The sequence below is a fragment of the Myotis yumanensis genome, unplaced genomic scaffold (genome assembly GCF_028538775.1).
Source record: "Myotis yumanensis isolate MYYU_CA2020_CCGP unplaced genomic scaffold, mMyoYum1.0.hap1 SCAF_13, whole genome shotgun sequence".
NCBI classification, from domain to species: domain Eukaryota; kingdom Metazoa; phylum Chordata; class Mammalia; order Chiroptera; family Vespertilionidae; genus Myotis; species Myotis yumanensis.
Window position 1 is genome coordinate 40,718,286 of NW_027223764.1, and position 19,964 is coordinate 40,738,249.

A 19,964-nucleotide genomic window follows, 5' to 3' on the forward strand; every position below is an offset into this window, starting at 1 on the left:
TTCTACAGGTTTAGTGGAAAAAATTTTTCTAACAGGCAAGTGGCAAACAACAAAGCTTTTGAAAAGCCAGACCTGGGAGAGAAATGCTGTTTCATAATGGGTATGAATAGTTATTTTGGCTGCCTTTTTTTTTCAATCTCTCTGGTTTTTTGATGTGGATCTCTTTCTATTCGTTCAGGAAGTTATGACGTGAGCTCTGGGCAGGGCCTGAGGTTTTAGAACCCTTTCTAAAAGGGACAGAGAGTGCCTTCTGCATTTCCTCACGGTGGGGTTGACGTGCAAGCGGCAGAGCTTTGGAAGGCTGGTCACGATGCAGGTGCTTCTCCCATGCAGCCGGCTGGTCCTGGCTCTCGCCCTCATCCTGACTTTGGACTCTTCAGTTCAAGGTAAGCCCCAGGACTCTCGCTCTCCTGTCATCTTCTGTGTAAGCCCCAGGGTCCACACCAATGATTATATTCACTTTAAAGTACAGGATGCATTATATTGTGGGAAAGTAGGAAAAGGAAAAGGATTTTTGGTGACTGAACTTCTTAGTGTGTGTTTGGTTAAGTTTGGTACCAAGAAGAATTAAACTCTCAGACTTGTAAACTCTTTACAATGATTGAAATGCACCCTTTTATTTTTGGATGAAAATGTATGGGTTATAAATTGTTAAAGCTCAGAAAGGAATGACAACCTGTTGCAGGGAGGAGGTGGCACTGTTGGGTGTTTTGGAGGATCTACCCACCCCTGCATGTCCACATCTCTCCCAAGTTTTAATGGATTCCAGTGGTGTCATAATTATTGTAACGCTGGGAAGTGCTAGTTTTTAATCAGAGTAAATTTGACCACGTGTATTTTTCATCTTTTTAAACTTGGTTCTTAGTGAAAATTCAATTATGGGTAAGCCTAGTTCATGAAAACCCTCTTAGACTTTAAAGATAGAGACCAAAGAATTTTAGTATTTGTGCTGTTGGTCAGAGAAACATCACATCTGAAAATTTCTTGTTAGGTTTCTCTGTCATTTATGGTTGTTTAGTAAGACTGAATTAAGGTAAAACCTTGAGGGACAAGAAAACAAAAATGTTTGTAAGAAATATACAGTAGCTGCTCCTTTGGTAAATAAGGGATCCTGTCTAAATAAGGCAGAGGTCATGGTAGAATTTATAGTAGAAAAACATGAAGTTCCCCTAAACTGTAAAGGAAATATTGAGTCATGGTGACACACATGTCCCAGGTTTGCTTCTTTGCATCTTGTTTTTACTTCTGATGGAAAGGAAGTCGTATCGCTGATCTCAGATACATTAATTATGTATTGGAAATTTATAAGATCATTTTTCTTGTGATGCAATTATGGAGAACAAACAGCAAGCAATGTTGCTGAAGCTTTCCCACTGATCTATTGATTTTTTTAAAGTGTTAAACATTGTTAGTTGTAGGGAACAGGCTTTGACTTGGGTCTTTTAGAGAATATCTTTAGCTCGATGAATAATTCCATGTGTTCTCGCAAGATCCAGAGCAGAAAGGTCCATGTTTGTTGCACAGGCTACAGTGATCAGTGGTGCTGGGTCTTCCCTGGCCAGAGCTATAGGCGTCTTTACATCTTCAAAATTTCCCAGAAATGGCATGTTCCCCACCAAGGTTCACCAGGTAAACTAGAATTAAAACAAAAATGTTCCATGTAGTAGGTATTCATCAAAAAGAAGTGAAGAAAGAAAGAAACCATTATGAGATTGTATAAAGTACTAGCATTTATGTCATCACCTGGTAGGTTTATCTCTTTGCTGGAAAAGAAACCAAAAGAGAGACAATGAATGAATTGAAAAACTAGGGTGTTTCCAAAGGAGAAGTTGGAATGAAGGGTTTGTGCTCAATTCTGAATAAGAACAGAAATAGATGCGCACCCATGGCGACATGGTGAGTGATCCACGTAATGCCAGATATGATTCGATAGCATCCTTTCCCCACTTAACCCATTGGTTTGACTGAACTGATCAAATTAACTAGCCTTTTGACTTGCTCTTACTGAACATTTTCAAAACATCTTAGGTTACTGTATTCCTGTGCGAGGGCTATCATAACAAAGCACCACAGACTGGTGGTTTAAACAACAGAAATTTATTTCCCCACAGCCCTGGAGGCCGGAAGTCCAAGATCAAGGTGCCGGCAGGGTTGACTTCATTCTGAAGCCTCTCTCCTGGGCTTCTGGCTGGCTGTCTTCTCTCTGTACTTTTATATGGTCCTTTGTATATGTCTGTGTCCCAATCTCCTCTTCTTTTTAGGACACCAGCCATATTGGATTAGGGATCATCCAAATGACCTCATTTTTCTTTACCTCCTTTTAAGGCCCTATCTCCAAAGTCAGTCCCATTCTGAGGTCCTGGGAGTTAGGACTTCCACAGATGAATTGTGGGGGAGAGACACAACTCAGCCCGTATCAGTTACTATGCGTCAAACCCAAGTAAAGACATGGTGTACAACTGTCTACAGAGTCAAAGCAATGGAAGCTTGGCAATGTGTGGGAGACCCTGGAGGGCACAGATGGCTCTCCAGGGTCTTTCACACATTTTAATGTCGAGCTTCCAGGGGGTTATTGATGAGGCCTGTGAATCTAAGCTCTCTTATTGCCTCTCTTCTTCAAAGATGCCCATAAAGAGAGAACCTGGAAAATCCATGAGCAGGTATGGCCAAGGGGGTCAGGGCCAGACCATGTGTCCACTCCATACTGTTTCCTAGATCACAGTAAAGATACTGATTCCACTCCTGTGTGCTGCTGTTTGCTTGTAGTGGGTTTTCCCATCCATTCTCTGGTACATGATCATCACAGTCCCTGTGAGGAGGAACTAACACCAAGTTAAAGAGGAGAAAACTGGGTCTTATACTCGTCATCTCATTTGCTCTTTACATCAACCTTTTGCAAATAACTTATGAGTCTTGCTCAAGGCCCCTTACAACTAATTAATAGCAGAACTGCTCGTCTGATTTTAAGGTCAGCTAACTTTCTACTGCAACTTGGCTATCTTCTTGGTGTATTAGAGATTTTATTTATTTTAAACAAAAAACCTTGCTTGGACTATAGCCCTTGCTTTAAAGTTCGCCGCTGAGTTGAGGGACAGAGAGGGAGAAATTGAAAGTAAACTTGATACTTTTATAGCTTGTCAAACCATTCAAGGGTGGAGTCTCCTCTCCATATTGTAGAGTTGACGGGCCAGTAGGAAGCAACTTCAACTTAGATAGTGAGGTCTGTTGACAGACAGTGCTGCCAGACAGTGAATCTAATGGTCTTTTCTCCTTCCTCCCGTGGCAGTTTCTGCTTAAGTTTTTCTTATACACCTGCTGCAGCAAGTCCCCATTAAGAAGAGGAAATTAGTAAATTGTGATGATGTTGGGGGAAAATTGGTATTACAGTATAAAAGGACAGAGGTTACTGCAGTAAGCTATTTGCTCTGGTAATGTTTATTTATAGAAAGTATTTTTGGTAAAGCAGGAGAGAGAGAGAGAGAGAGAGAGAGAGAGAGGAGAAAGGAAGTGGTGGGCAGTGAAGGAAAGGGATTCTAGAGAAAAATCATTCTTCTCCCTGAAATCTATGACAAAATCAACCAGCAGATCCAGTAAGTGGGGTCTTTTAGGAAGATAATCTTTCGGTACAAGAGCATACTTCTTTTTATTTTATTTTATTTATTTTTTTACCTTTTATTATTTATTTTATTTTATTTTATTTTTAATTGAAATACAATTTGACACAGAACATTGTGTAAATGTAAGGTATACATGTTGATTTGATACATTTATATATTATAGATTGTTGCTATTGTAGTGATAAAACATCTATTACATCATATAATTCTCGTTTATTTTATTTTATTTATTTTTATTATTTTTTAAAAATTTCTTTATTGATTAAGGCATTACATTCCTTTTATTTTTTTTAAATATGGTAATCATAAAATATTTCTCTCAAGCAAGAGAGAGTCAAGATACTCCTACACCATCAGGGGCTGAATCTGTCAAATTTTCACATCCTGCCAACTCCTTTGAATAGACATGTGAGGAACTATGGTCTGTAATCACGTTCCTTATTTTAAAAACACCAGTCCCAACTCAGATCAACTTTGGAGTGGGGTGGGGGGAGGGTGACTGCCACCTTTGATTTCTTTATAAATGTTTAAACAGATTTATTGAGATCAAGTTCACATACATACAATTCACCTGTTTAAAGTGTACAGTTTCGTGGTTTTTAGTGTATTCACAGATACAGGCAATCATCACCGTAGTCAATTTTAGAACATCTTGTCATCCCCCTCAAAAGAAACCCCTTTTATAAATTTTAAAAGCTGAGATTCTGAACTTTGGGGAAAATTTTGTACTTTAGATTTCTTTTTTTACTAGTTTATCAAAGTTGTATTTGTTATACCAGTGAAAAGATGCCGTCAATCACCTGGCTTCTTCCTCATAAAGTGTCAGTTTAACTTTTCGGTTTAACTTCCTACCTATGCAAATATTTCTTTGGCTTGATATTCAATGCATTAGCCACATGTAGAGGATACTGCCTAGACCTGCTCTGTCCAAAATGGTAACCACCAGCCAATTGTGGCTTCTTCTTTTTTTGTTGTTGTTTTTTTTTTTGGGGGGGGGGGGGAGCTTCTTGAAATGTGTTTAATGTGGCGAGTTCAAATTGAGACCTGCTTTCAGTGCAACATACACACCGGATTTGAAGTCTTAGTATAAAAAAAATCAGTAACTTTTATATTACGTTAAATAATAATATTTGAATGTGTTGGCTTAAATAAAATGCATTTAAATGAATTTCACTTATTTCTTTTTATTCTTTAAAATATGGCTGCTGCACCTCGGTTGCAGGTTCATCCCTCCCTAGGTCGGGGCACATTCAGGAGGCAACCAATCAAGGTGTCTCTCTCATGTCAAGGTCTCTCTCTCTCTCTCTCTCTCTCTCTCTCTCCCACCCTTCCTCCCTTCCTCCCACTCTCTCTTTAAAAGTCAATAGAGGAGGTATCCTTGGGTGATGATTAAAAAAATAAGTAAGTAAAATATGGCTGCTATAACATTGAAAATTCCATAGGTGGCTTTGTCTTCTGTTACTATTGCATAGTGTTTGTCTAGGCCAGCGATTTCAACCTTTTTCATCTCTTGGCATACAAAACTAATCACTGAAATTCTGTGGCACACAGAAAACATATATTCTATTTTTTGCTAATCTGACCAAAAATGGGTGTAATTTTAATTCATTCACACTGGACAGCTATTGTTGTGTTGGCTGTTGTTGTTTTAAAATATGACAATCTAAGGGAACAGAGTCAGTGTCCCTGACTAAACAGTCAGGAATTGCATGTTTAAAAAATTCTTGGCCCTGGCCGGGTAGCTCTGTTGGTTGGAGCATCGACCAGATGCACCAAAGATTCACCAAGGTTTCAGGTTTGATCCCCAAGTAGGGGCACATGCAGGAGATAACCAGTGAATGCATGAATGAGTAGAAGAACAGATCAATGTTTCTTTCTCTCTGCCTCTCTCTCAAATCAATAATAAAATAAAGTAAAGTAAAGTTAAAGTTAAAAAAAAAAAATCTTGCTGCACACCAGTGTGCCTGCTGCTACAGTGGTTGAAAAAATCACTGATCTGACAACATAGGGTGTGAAGACAGCACCCTCTGCTGGAGAAGATGTTGATTTTTAATTTTTTAAATTTTTACCCCACCTGAAAGCTTAAGACTTCTAAGTAGTACATAATTAGATTCCAAACTTAGGCTGCTTTAGGAAAGAACCAGAGGAGAAAGAAAGAGCTAAAATGTATTAACTACCTACCATATGCCAAGGCTTGTGGTAGATATTTAACATACATTTACCTTACTTAAACAGGAACTCTTTGGGACACTATTCACACTTGAAAGATGAGAAATTGAGAATCAGAGAGGCATTAAACGATAGAACAGTAATTTAAGTTCTGATCTCTCTACAAGCTATTCTCTATCAGAGCTCAGTCTTTGTTGTTCTCCTAAACAGAGAAACTAGCACTTAAAGAGCTCTGACCATGTGCTATCCTAAACACTTAATATTTATATCTCATTATTAGATTTCCTGCTTTCCCCCATTTTGTGCATGAGGCAATTGAGGCATAGGGAGGTTAAGTAGGTCAAGGTCACACAGCTGGTAAGGGGCGGGCATTGTGATGTGATCCTGCCACCTGACCCCCAGCCTCCAGGCAGTGACAGAGCTAACCCTTATTTATTTATTTATTTATTTATTTAAAAATCTTTATTGTTGAAAGTATTACATATGTCCCCTTCTTCCCTCCAACCCATTTTAAATGATTAGCTGTCCCAGACCAGACATTGTATTGAGGAACCATGGGAAAGATTGTGATAGACTAGCAGTTCAGAAGGAAGGGAGGAAGGAAGGGAAAGAAAGAAAAAAAGAAAAGAGAATATTTAGGTTTTTTTCTACATTAAAGTCTTTCTTTTGTTTATAATTTTAAAGAAATATTGTTTATTACAGCAGTTTAGAAAATTAAATGAGGGAAAAAATCACCAGAGTCTACTCCTAGCTATTTTTGTGTATTTTCTGCCATCTCCCCCCATATCTGTTTCTATGGTTTCCTTAACTGTTATGTATATAAACAACTATTATGCATCACAGTGGCATTCTGCTTTTTTCACTCATTTTAAAATAGAGGTTTTCCAATGATGTTACATAGTCTCTTCCCTAACTAACTACTTTTTTTTACCATTTGGTTAACATTCTTTCATATGAATGCCAAATAATTTACTTGAGCATTTTCTATTGTTTTGATTATATTTTCCTATTTTGAATAATACTAAAGTGGACAGTTTCATGTATCTTCTGTATTTTACCTATTCCTCTATTTCCCTATTGATACATATAAGTATGTATCATGTATATCTTAATGATATAATAACTTGGCAGTGTTGTATTTATAAAATGAATCAGAAAAACTAGCTAGAAAAAAGTTGAGGATAGAGATAATAGTCATGAGAAAAGGGGCCATAATGATGAAGAAGATGTTTCGAAAGCATTCAGTGGTTCTGCAGTCTTTTAAGAACAAAGTTCTTGGCCATCCCATTGAGATGTAAGGGGAACTTGACCTCAGAAGAGGCTCCACTTTCCAACCTCTGAGAGTTGCTGTCAGAAGAGAATGGGACACAACGTATTTAAGCATATGCTCCTAGAAACACAGATACCCAGGAGGAAGAAAAGCAGAACTCCAAAATCCACCATCTCTGGAGAGTTGGGTAATGAGATTAGCAGTAATTTCCCTTTCTTTTGTTTGCTACATTTTTTTAAAAAAATTGATTTCAGAGAGGAAGAGAGAGGGAGGGAGAGAGAGAGATAGAAACATCAGTGATGAGAGAGAATCATTGATCGGCTGCCTCCTGCACACCCCACCCTGGGGATCGAGCCCACAACCTGGGCATGTGTCCTGACCGGGAATTGAACCAGCAACCTTTCAGTGCACAGGATGACACCCAAGCAACTGAGCTACACTGGTCAGGGCATCCCATCTTTTGCTATTGCAAAAAATGCTGCAGCGATTGTCCATAGCACTATATATTTTTTTAGTAGTTGCTGTTATGATCTGTTCAGGACAACAATGTGCTGGGCTTTAAAACCACCCTTCCTGCTTTTCAAGAATTGCATATGTCAACTATAATTTAAAAAAAAAAAAGAATTGTAGGCATGCCCCGTCTTGCTAGGTGATTTCTAGTTGCACTCATGCGAATAAACTATGTGCTTGGGGTGGGGAGGAGATGAACCTTTTGAAGGGTCAAGTATTTCTGGGCCTCCATCCTTGCTAAATGGAGGAATGAAGACTTTATTTCATGAATTAATTAGATATCTCCTATATAATCTCATAACATTTTCATAGAAATTAAACTCAAAGGAAGCTATGACAGACTAGGATAGTCCAGCCCGCCTGTCCCTCTGTGAGGAGGAGCCTTGTTCTTTTGAAATCTCTGACTAGGTCGAAGGGCAAAAAAAGAGGCCACGTTTTTAACTGCTTGCATTCCTAAGGGCGCTCAATGGCCCTAAAGAAATAGGACCCTGTAATATGTCTGGTACATGCAATATATTCCTAACCTTTGTGAACATGATGGGACTCATCTCTGTAAGAAGAGCCGGGCAGCACCTGTATGGCCTAAGTTTTCCTTTGTGTAAAATGAAGATAATAGTACAAACATAATGCTAGTTAATATTATCAGGTGTTTACTGTGTGCCCGGCCCTATGCTAAGGTCTTCACATGCATTTCTCATCTAATTTTTTGTGACCAGCTTATGAAAAAGAGACACTGTTAAGATCTTCGTTTTGCAGTGAGGGCTCAGGGAAGAGAAGGTTTCACAGCCCATCAGCAGCAGAGCTCCGACTTCACTCCAGGCAGCTGGTCACCAAGTCCTATTTTAACCTTCAACTCTGGCTACTTTGTAAGGGAGTTGTGAGAAGGACAAACGGTACACATGGAAAAGGCTGGTACCCAGTGTGTGCTCTGTCCACACCTTACCTGCTACCAGATTTAGACTCTATTTAATTTCTTAGTGACAGAGAATAGATTAGAAGCTGTGTACGAGGTACTTATTAACCACGTGGGTTGCTTGTTTGGGCAGGTTTACCTGTGCGGAGAGCCAGGTACCAGAGGGTCCGCTGTAATCCCGACAGTACTTCTGCAAACTGCATTGATGAAAAGGGACCACTGTTCGACCTACTTCCGGGCGAATCCAACAGAATCCTCCCGCCAAGGACTGACCCTTTTTTGTAAGTGGTCTTGCTCTACTTTTCCTTTCACCAGTCTCTCTTGAGATCTTGGCATGGAGGTGGGAGGGTTGTCTAGAGTGTTTTTCGTCAGGCTCTTGCTTTGGGGGTTTGGTGTTCACTGCACAGTCCAGGGTAAAATGTATTTACTGGTAGATGAGATGTGCAAGAATACATGGTTCACGTGTTCTTTTGCAAAGTCTTTTTATTTTGGCAGAGACAAAAATTGAGTAAAAAATTTGTGAAAATAATTGGTGAGAATATTTTTCACCAGCAAGTATTGAAAATGATTGAACATTATTTTATTTATGTAAATAGGACACAATAGATACTAAAATCTAATAAAAGTCCATCAACCTCATAGTTTAAACAAAATGATTATCCCTAAAGTGTAATATAACTTAATCATAAGAAGGGATGAAGTACTGACACAGGCTACATCGTGGATGAATCCTGAAAACATTATGCAAAGTGACAGAAACGAGACACAAAAAGCCACATATTATATGACTCTATTTATAGGAAATGCCCAGAATAGATAAATACATAGAGGCAGAAAATAGATTAGTGGTTGCCAGGGGCTGGAGGGAAGGGAGGAATAGAGAGTGGCTAATAGGTACAGGATTCTTGAGGGTTCGAAAAAATGTTCTGGAATTAGATAGTAGTGATTTTTAGCAAGAAGATGTCAGGAAAGGAAGAATAAATAGACATGACTTACAAAAGAAAACCACGGGCTTGTCTGGCTAGCTCAGTTGGTTAGAGTGTCGTCCCAGGATGCCAAGGCTGCGGGTTTGATCCCTGGTCAGGGCACATATAAGAAACAACCAAGAAATGCATAAATAAGTAGAACAACAAATCAATGCCTCTCTCTCTCTCTCTCTCTCTCTCTCTTCAATAACATAAAAAAACCCAAACCTCTTCTTGATCAAGTAAAACCTGCTTTAAACTTGCAAAAAAGATTCAATAAGAACTCATAAGTAACAAAAAATTGAATTGCACTAGAATCTGTTATTTCATTGAATATCAAAGTTATATAACATACAGCAAAAATGAATTATTAAAAGGATTTTCATAAAAGTTTTAGTCCTCAGAGCTACACCTAGAAAACCACTCTCCTCAAAGCCAGGTAAATCATCATGCCCAAACCAGCTAAGTCCATCATGACTTGGGGGATCCTGGCAACCCTCTTCATCACTGCCTTCACTGTGTAGGAGATGACATCATTGCCACCCTCTGCAGTCCTGTCCTGTGCTTTGACTTGTGTGTTTTTGTCCCTTGAGGCCTTTTATTTACACACTAGAGGCCCAGTGCACAAAATCTGTGCACGAGGGGGTGGTCCCTCAGCCTGGCCTGCATCCTCTTACAGTCTGGGACCCCTCAGGGGATGTCCACCTGCTGGCTTAGGCCCGATCCCCCCAGGATCGGGCCTAAGCCAGCAGTCAGACATCCCTCTGGCAGTCTGGGACCCCTTGTTCCTAACCGCCTGCCTGCTCACTGCTCCTTACCACTCAGCTCGCTGCTCCTTAGTGCTGCTGCAGAGGCGGGAGAGGCTCCCGACACTGCTGCTGTGCTCGCCAGCCGTGAGCCCGGCTTTTGGCTGAGCAGTGCTCCCCCTGTGGGAGTGCACTACCACCAGGAGGCAGCTCCTGCGTTGAGCATCTGCCCCTCATGGTCAATGCGCATCATAGCAACGGGTTGTTCTGATCATTCTGCTGTAATGGTCGCTTAGGCTTTTATTATATAGATATGTAATACACACCTAGAAAAAGAATCCCGGATTTCCCCTCCTGGGAGATTTTGTCTTGCTCCTTCACGGTCCGTGGTGCCTGTTGAGGTTGTCAGTGCAATGAAACCGAAGTGACGGCACAGAAGTAGGTTGTTCTGCCAGTTTTCCAGACCTTTGAGCTGCACATCAAATCTGGGGCTGATTACTCCACACTTGTCCAACCTGCCTGTGAGGTTCACAGTAATTTTCCCAGCTCTGTGGTCATCAGTAATTTCCAATTCTCCAGTGTAACCATCCTTCATTATCACAGTTGGAAACCAGATGGTGACTTTGGAGCATGGCCTAACAAGAATCGGGGTGTTGCCTCTCTCCAGCATTGTTGATACTCTTGGGAGCATCAGCCAGGACAGTCATGCACCCCGTAAGGCATCACAGGACGATGGAGGAAAGAGCCCTTATGCTTTTGCTCTAAGTCCACGGCACTAACCTTGAACTGGTATTACAGCATCCTCCATTATTTTAGGTCTTAGGTTTCAATAGCGATTTATTTAAATCTAAAATATTAGAGGAATAACTCAAGTTCTTCAAAACACTTACTTTACACCATTTCTTCTCTCCTCAAATCTCAATGATTTTCCCTCTCCACAGCCAGTAACTTTCCTTCTCACTCTTACGAGTGGGTTTTGTCAAAGCACTGTGAATTATTAGAAGTTTTGTAGAAATTTTAAATTAGGGAAGAATGTCATCTATCTAGGCTGTCTTGTTTATCCTTTTTTTTAGTGGGAGAAAATAGATAAAAGGGTCTTTTTATTTTTAATAAATGATCCCGTAAGCCTATTTCAAGTATAAGATTCTTATGCTAGCAATAAGAAAATTAGCATTGTTTATACGAGTTTGCAATGGATAGATGTGGAATAGATAAGTGCAATGAGTTACATAAAACAAGTGTAGAAGGATTAAAAAAGGATAGAGAAGCTGTATAGCCTCAGAGGCCAACCCAAAAACACTGCCACCCAGAGGTTGAGCCACAAACTGACTCTTAGGGGAATACAAATTAAGGCAGACTGGATCACAAATACGGCCTGCTTTAAAATCAGGACTGTGATTTACAACACGGAGGAACAGTGTAATGCAGGCAAATTCAACACTCTCCTAAATACCTGGCAGGACTAAGGCGAACCAGGCTGAAGAGTAGAAGAACCGAAAGACCATCACTACTGCAAATTTTTTCTTTTTCTTTTTCTTTTTAATTTTTTCACCTTTTTACTAAGAAACCAATTTTTTTTTTCTCTTTTTCTTCTTTTTCCATCACCTGATTTTACCCTTTCAATTACCACATTTTTATTTTTAACCAGTATTATTACTCCTACCATTTTACCATTTTTTAAAGTGCCATTTTATTTTCTCTTTATTTTCTTTTGGGATTAGTGTTCTCCATTCTATTTTCATCGTTCCTTTAGCATTAATTTTCCCTATCTCAATTCCACCTCTTTGCTAAAACCCTCTTCCTTACTTTTCCCCTTTTGGTGTCCTGTTTCTCTTACCCTATTCCTGCTCCAGACTTTCCCAATTCCCTCTTTTTACCCCCTGTCTAATTCCACCCTACTTATATATCCTATTTCCAATCTACTGCTCTAAATCCTTATACACCTATTCTTTATCCTTCTTCACTTTCCAACCATTTTTTTTCTCTCTTATCTTTCTATTGTTTTCTTGATTGTTGAATATATTGGGCTTTTTTTTTTTTTTTAATTTGTTTGTTTGTTTTGTTTTGTGTTTTTTCTTCTTTTTTAGGACTGGTTGTGAGGTTGTTTTTCTTTTTCTTTTTCTTTTTCTTTTTCTTTTTTTTTTCTGCTGGTTTTTCCCTTCCCTCCCCCACCCCACCCCAGTTATTTTTGTGCTTCTGTTTTCCCTTACCCCTCTGGATATTATTGGTGGTTTGTAGTTTGCATTCATCTCCAGGGATCTGTTGCTGGAATTTGTTGAGATTAGTGGCAGTTCTATTGGAGTTTGCTCCTCATACGGGGAGTTTCTTCCCCACTTCTACTTCATTCTCTTTTTTCGCTCTCTTTTTTTCCCCCCTCTTTTTTCCCAATTCTATTTTTGCACTCCTTTTTTTGTTTGTTTTTTTCTTATTTTTCTTTTCTGTTCTCTCTTTTATCTTCTTCTCTTCTTTCTCCCTTATCCCCTAATTCTCTTAATTCGGGTGGTCACCTTTATTTGGGGTTATTAATATTGTGAATATACTTGTGTTCAGTGCCTGGTACGTTGTGCCTTGCTCTGTTGTATTTTGTGCCTTTAAATCAACGCAGCAGATCCAAGCAACAGCAGCCCCCTGATCACCGCAGCCTCCTGATCACCACAGCCTCCTGATCACCACACCCTCTGTCTGTGGAACAGCAACTGTACGTGAAGCCTCCCCCCACAAGCCAGAAGAGCCAACACAGCTGTGAACAACACCCACCAGAGGAGCTGCTGCCAACTGGAAAGCAGCTGCTACCGCAACCGTCTGAGCAGCAACCACAACCCAAGGAGCCCCTGCCACCCAGGGAGCAGCCACTGAACACCTCAACATCTACATATGTCAGCGAGATCAAACATGGGTAGGCAAAGAAACCCCCAAAGGAAAGAAAAGGAGGACTCGCCAGAAAAGCAGCTAAGTGAGACAGAGATATGCAACATGACGGAAAAAGAATTCAGAATAAGGTTCCTAGAGTACATGCACCACATGTTCAAGAAGCAAGAAGAAACAGATGAAAAACTCAACTACTTATGCAAGAAGCTAGAAGAAACAGATGAAAAAATCAACAACTTAAGTAAGTCCCAAGAAGAAATGAAGAGTGACATAGCTTCAATAAAAAACTCCATTGAAAGTATCAACAGTAGACTGGGAGAAGCGGAGGACCGAATTAGTGAATTAGAAGACAAGGAAGCAAAACACACTCAAACTGTACGGCAAATGGAGAAAAAAATTAAAAGACAGGAGGAGAGCCTAAGGGAGCTTTGGGACAACATGAAACGAAACAACATACGAATAATAGGGGTGCCAGAACAACAGAAAGATGAACATGGATTAGAAAACCTATTCGAAGAAATAATATCAGAAAACTTCCCTGAGGTGGGGAAGAAAAAAGTCACACAAGCCCAGAGAGTCCCAAACAAGGTGAACCCGAAAAGACCCACACCAAGACACATCATAATTACCATGGCAAATGTTCAGGATAAAGAGAGAATCTTACAGGCTGCAAGAGAGAGACGGAAAGTAACATACAAGGGATCTCCCATTAGATTATCAAATGATTTCTCAACAGAAACACATCAGGCCAGAAAAGAATGGACGGAAATCTACAAAGTGATGCAAAGCAAAGGACTGAATCCAAGAATACTCTATCCAGCAAGGCTATCATTCAAAATTGAAGGGGAAATAAGAAGCTTCACAGACAAAAAAGGGCTAAGGGAGTTTATCACCACCAAGCCAGCCATGCAAGAAATGCTAAAGGGACTGGTGTAAAAAGAAGAAATATCAAGCTCAGAAAGAAAACAGCCACACACACACACACAAAAAGAAATGGCTACAAACAAATACCTTTCAATAATAACTTTAAATGTAAATGGACTAAATGCTCCAACCAAAAGACATCGAGTGGCTGAATGGATAAAAAAACATGACCCATACATCTGCTGTCTACAAGAGACCCACCTCATTAGAAGGGACTCACACAGACTGAAAGTGAAGGGATGGAAAAATATCTTTCACGCAAATGGAAAGGAAAAGAAAGCTGGGGTAGCAATACTTATATCTGACAAAGTACATCTCAAAGTGAAGGCCATAACCAGAGATAAGGAAGGCCACTTCATAATACTAAAGGGATCAATACAACAAGAAGATATAACCCTGGTAAACATATATGCACCCAATGCAGGAGCACCCACATACATAAGAAAACTTCTGGAAGATATCAGGGGAGAGATCGACAACAATACAATCATAGTAGGGGACTTTAATACACCACTGACATCACTGGATAAATCCGCTAGACAAAAACTCAGCAAAGAAACAGCAATCCTAAATGACTCACTAGATCAGATGGACTTAATTGACATCTTCAGAACACTTCACCCCACAGCTGCGGAATATACATTCCTCTCAGGTGCTCATGGGACATATTCAAAAATAGACCACATATTGGGTCACAAGCAAAGTCTCCACAAATTCAAGAAGATTGAAATCATAAAAAGCTTCTTCACAGACCACGATGGCATAATGTTAGAAATAAACTACAATAAAAACAACCCAAAATACTCAAACACTTGGAAGCTGAATAGCATGTTATTAAATATTGATTGGGTTACCGATGACATCAAAGAAGAAATTAAAAACATCCTGGACACTAATGACAATGAAAACACAACAATCCAAAACCTCTGGGACACAATGAAAGCAGTCCTGAGAGGGAAGTTTATAGCTCTACAGGCCTATCTCAAAAAACAAGAAAAAATGGTAGTCAATCATCTAACTCTACAACTCAAAGAATTAGAAAGAGAGCAACAAGAAAACCCCAGAGTGAGCAGAAGGAAGGAGATAATAAAGATTAGAGCAGAAATCAATGAAATAGAGACCAAAAAAACAATACAGAAAATCAATGAAACCAAGAGCTGGTTCTTTGAAAGGATAAACAAGATTGACAAACCCCTAGCCAGGCTCACCAAGAAGCAAAGAGAGAGGTCCCAAATAAACCAAATCAGAAATGATAGAGGCGAAATAACAACAGACCCCACAGAAATACAAATGATTGTTAAACAATACTACGAGCAACTCTACTCCAACAAACTGGACAACCTGGAGGAAATGGACAAATTCCTAGAAAAATACAACATTCCAAAACTCAATCAGGAAGAATCTAAAAACCTCAATAGGCCAATAACTATGGAAGAAATTGAAGCAGTCATCAGAAAGCTTCCAGCAAACAAAAGCCCAGGGCCAGACGGCTTCACAGGGGAGTTCTACCAAACATTCAAGGAAGAACTAAAACCTACCCTCCTCAGACTACTACAAAAAATTCAAGAGGAAGGAACGCTTCCAAGCTCATTCTATGAAGCCAGCATCACCCTAATACCAAAACCAGGTAAAGACATCACAATGAAAGAGAATTACAGGCCAATATCCCTCATGAACATAGATGCCAAAATCCTCAACAAAATCTTAGCAAATCGGATCCAGCAGTACATCAGAAGGATCATACACCATGACCAAGTAGGATTCATCCCAGAGATGCAAGGATGGTACAACATCCGTAAATCAATAAATGTGATACATCACATAAACAAATTGAAAGAAAAAAACCACATGGTCATATCAATTGATGCAGAAAAAGCATTCGACAAAATCCAACACCCATTTTTGATAAAAACTCTCAGAAAGGTGGGAATAGAAGGATCATACCTCAACATAATAAAAGCCATATATGACAGGCCCACAGCCAACATCATACTCAATGGACAAAAACTAACACCATTTCCCCTAAGAACAGGAACAAGACAGGGATGCCCACTCTCACCACTCCTGTTCAACATAGTACTGGAAGTATTAGCCATTGCAATTAGGCAAGAAGAAGGAATAAAAGGCATCCAAATTGGAAAAGAGGAAGTAAAACTGTCCTTATTTGCAGATGACATGATATTATACATACAAAACCCTAGAGACTCCATCAAAAAGCTACTAGACTTAATACATGAATTTGGCAATGTAGCAGGATACAAAATTAACCCCAAGAAATCTGAGGCATTTCTATACACCAACAGTGAACTTTCAGAAAGGGAGATCAGAAAAACAATCCCATTTACCATCGCACCAAAAAAATTAAGATACCTAGGAATAAACTTAACTAAAGAGGTTAAAGACCTCTACTCAGAAAACTACAGGACGTTGAAAAAAGAGATAGAGGAAGACATAAACAGATGGAAGAACATACCATGTTCTTGGATTGGTAGAATCAACATCATTAAAATGTCCATACTACCCAAAGCAATCTATACATTCAACGCACTTCCCATTAAAATACCAATGGCCTTCTTCAAAGATCTAGAACGAACTCTCCAAAAATTCATCTGGAATAAAAAAAGACCCCGAATAGCTGCAACGATCCTGAGAAAGAACAAAGTAGGTGGGATCTCAATGCCAGATATCAAGCTGTATTACAAAGCCACTGTTCTCAAAACTGCCTGGTACTGGCACAAGAACAGACATATAGATCAGTGGAATAGAATAGAGAGTCCAGAAATTAGCCCGAACCAATATGCTCAATTAATTTTTGACAAAGGAGGCATGAACATACAATGGAGCCAAGATAGTCTCTTCAATAAATGGTGTTGGGAAAATTGGACAGACATATGCAAGAAAATGAAACTAGACCACCAACTTACACCATACACAAGAATAAACTCAAAATGGATAAAGGACTTAAATGTACGACAGGAAACCATAAAAATTCTAGAAGAATACAAAGGCAACAAAATCTCAGACATATGCCAAAACAATTTCTTCACTGATACAGCTCCTAGGGCAGTTGAAACTAAAGAGAAACTGAACAAATGGGACTACATCAAAATAAAAAGCTTCTGCACAGCAAAAGAAACCATCAACAAAACAACAAGAAAACCCACCTCGTGGGAAAACATATTTGCCAACGTCATATCTGATAAGGGCTTAATCTCCAAAATTTATAGGGAACTCATACAACTTAACAAAAAGAAGATAAACAATCCAATCAAAAAATGGGCAAAGGATCTAAATAGACACCTTTCAAAAGAGGACATTCAGAAAGCCAAGAGACATATGAAAACATGCTCAAAGTCACTAATCATCCGAGAGATGCAAATCAAAACAACAATGAGGTACCATCTCACACCTGTCAGAATGGCCATCATCAACAAATCAACAAACGACAAGTGCTGGAGAGGATGTGGAGAAAAAGGAACACTTGTGCACTGCTGGTGGGAATGCAGACTGGTGCAGCCACTATGGAAGGCAGTATGGAGGTTCCTCAAAAAATTGGAAATGGAACTCCCATTTGACCCTGTGATCCCACTACTAGGAATATATCCCAAGAAACCAGAAACACCTATCAGAAAGGATATATGCACCCAGATGTTCATAGCAGCACAATTCACCATAGCTAAGATCTGGAAACAGCCTAAGTGCCCATCAGTAGATGAATGGATTAGAAAACTGTGGTACATCTACACGATGGAATACTATGCTTCTGTTAAAAAGAAGGAACTCCTACCATTTGCAACATCATGGATGGAACTGGAGAGCATTATGCTAAGTGAAACAAGCCAGTCAATGAAGGAAAAATACCACATGATCTCACTCATTCATGGATAATAAAGACCATTACAAACTTTTGAACAATAATAGATACAGAGGCAGAGCTGCCTCAAACTGATTGTCAAACTGCAGTGGGAAGGCCAGAGAGAGTTGGGGGGCAGGAGGGAGGGGAGTAAGAGATCAACCGAAGGACTTGTATGCATGCATATAAGCATAACTAATGGACATAAGACACTGGGGGGTAAGGGAGGGTAGGGGTTTGTCAAGGGCGGGGGGGGGAAAAAGGATACTTATGTAATACCCTTTGTAATACTTTAAGAGGAAAATAAAAAAAAAAATGTAAAAAAAAAAAAAAATAAAAAAATAAAAAAATAAAAAAAAATAAAATAAAATAAAAAAAAAAAAAAAAAAAAAAAAAAAAAAACAAGTGTAGGCAAACATGTGAAAAGGCCTGACTTACTTTTTGTTTTAAAGCATTGAATATGGGAAATTTTAACTTTTAATTTGATTAACTAATTAACTGGGTGGCTGCATTTATTTTCTTACCTTAAAAATGTATTGCAATTATCTTCCTTATGTCTCCAACTTTACTGTGGTTTTTTCATTTTTCTGTCGTACTTCAGAGTGATGAGATTCCAGAACTTGGATGATGTCTTCCCTCTTTCTGAGGACTATTCTGGATCAGGCTCTGGCTCCGGCTCCGGATCTGGAAGTGGCTCTGGAGATGGCTTCCTCACTGGAATAGAGAGTGAATACCAACCATCATTTGTAGATACAAATGATGCTTTTTATTACAACTTTAAGCCTGTGCCCACAGATGACCAGGACTTGGGTCAAGATGGACCGGAAGAGAATTTTATTATGTAGAAGAGAGGGTTTTCCACCTTGATACCTGCCAATGCATTCAGAATATTTTCTGTATCACAGTTAAATGATTAATTTTGGGACAAAAAGTTTTATAGAAATTTTAAAACATCTGAAAAAGAAGTTTGTTTTATCAACTTTTTTTCTCATGAATTATTAAATACTCCTTTACCTATTACTATTGTCCTAGAAAATATTTGCACTTTCTTTATATCATATTCAATCAATATTGCTATGAATTTTTCTAGATACCCCATGTCTATAAAATGGCTTTACAGAATAAATTATACTGTTTTTCTTTTTTAAAATGAATTTGAGAAGCAAATTGACAGACAATATTTCATACCTAAGTCTTCAGGAACCTGACTTTGATTGTGAATTATAGATATGCCCTTTTTTTAAGTGAAAAAACAAACAAACCAACAACAAACAGATGAAACACAGTGAATTATAGACTGAGTATTTGACATGTTTTACAGTGTGAAGTGTGCAGCTCTAGTATTACCATTGGTTGTGTTTGCAGAGCTACTGGACATGGTGTGTTTAGACATATGATTGCTATTTCAATTACAAACTTAAGACCCAAAGTAAAGCACAGTTGTGCTCTCCATACCTCATACTGCTTCACCTTTTTTCCTGGATACCTGTGTATTTTCAAATGTTGTTCTATTAAAGCAGAAGTATAATCAAAGGGTTAAGCTGTCTGGGATCTCTTGTCCTAAATTCAGGATAATAATTATTTTTGCTCAGATATTTTATTAACAGAATAGAAGTCTTATTAACAAAATATACATTTTTTATAGTGAGATCAAACTATATTTCTAGAATCAAGTCCTATTAAGTAGTAGATGAAGAAAACACTCATACTACAGCAAGAGGGTTCTTCTTGTCCGAGCACTTCCTCTTTTTGGAGGCCACTCCCGTTTCTGTTCCTCCTGGTTCTGTGAAGCCTGTTGTCATCATTGTCATGGATCCTGTTCTGCACTGTCCAGAGCTCCTCTTGAGAACTGAGGACTTAATCTCTGCTGGAGAGAGCCACCTTGCCCAAGGCTACACCTTCTTCCCAGGGCAGCCTGTACCCCGTGACTGGTTGAGGAAGTGGCCCACATCTCGAGTCACAGATATCAAAGACCTGGCTTCCCAATGGCTTCTAGGGGATGGGTTAATCATGGTAACTAAGGGAGATCAGGGCCGTGGTCTCTACTGATTGGTCAGCACTAGGGTAGGAGGTAGTTGATCTGGGTCTGATGTCAGCCATGGCATTGCTTCATCTGGTTTCACCGCTTT

General features: G+C 39.2%; 1 protein-coding gene across 1 annotated transcript; it reads left to right on the forward strand.

The window, feature by feature from the left end:
* Positions 1–213: 213 nt before the first annotated feature.
* SRGN (serglycin) lies at positions 214–18,853 on the forward strand. Its single transcript, XM_070431920.1, has 3 exons — positions 214–386; positions 8,613–8,760; positions 18,437–18,853. The coding sequence occupies exons 1-3, from the start codon at positions 311–313 to the stop codon at positions 18,678–18,680; spliced, it is 468 nt and encodes a 155-aa protein (XP_070288021.1). The 5' UTR covers positions 214–310; the 3' UTR covers positions 18,681–18,853.
* Positions 18,854–19,964: the final 1,111 nt, after the last annotated feature.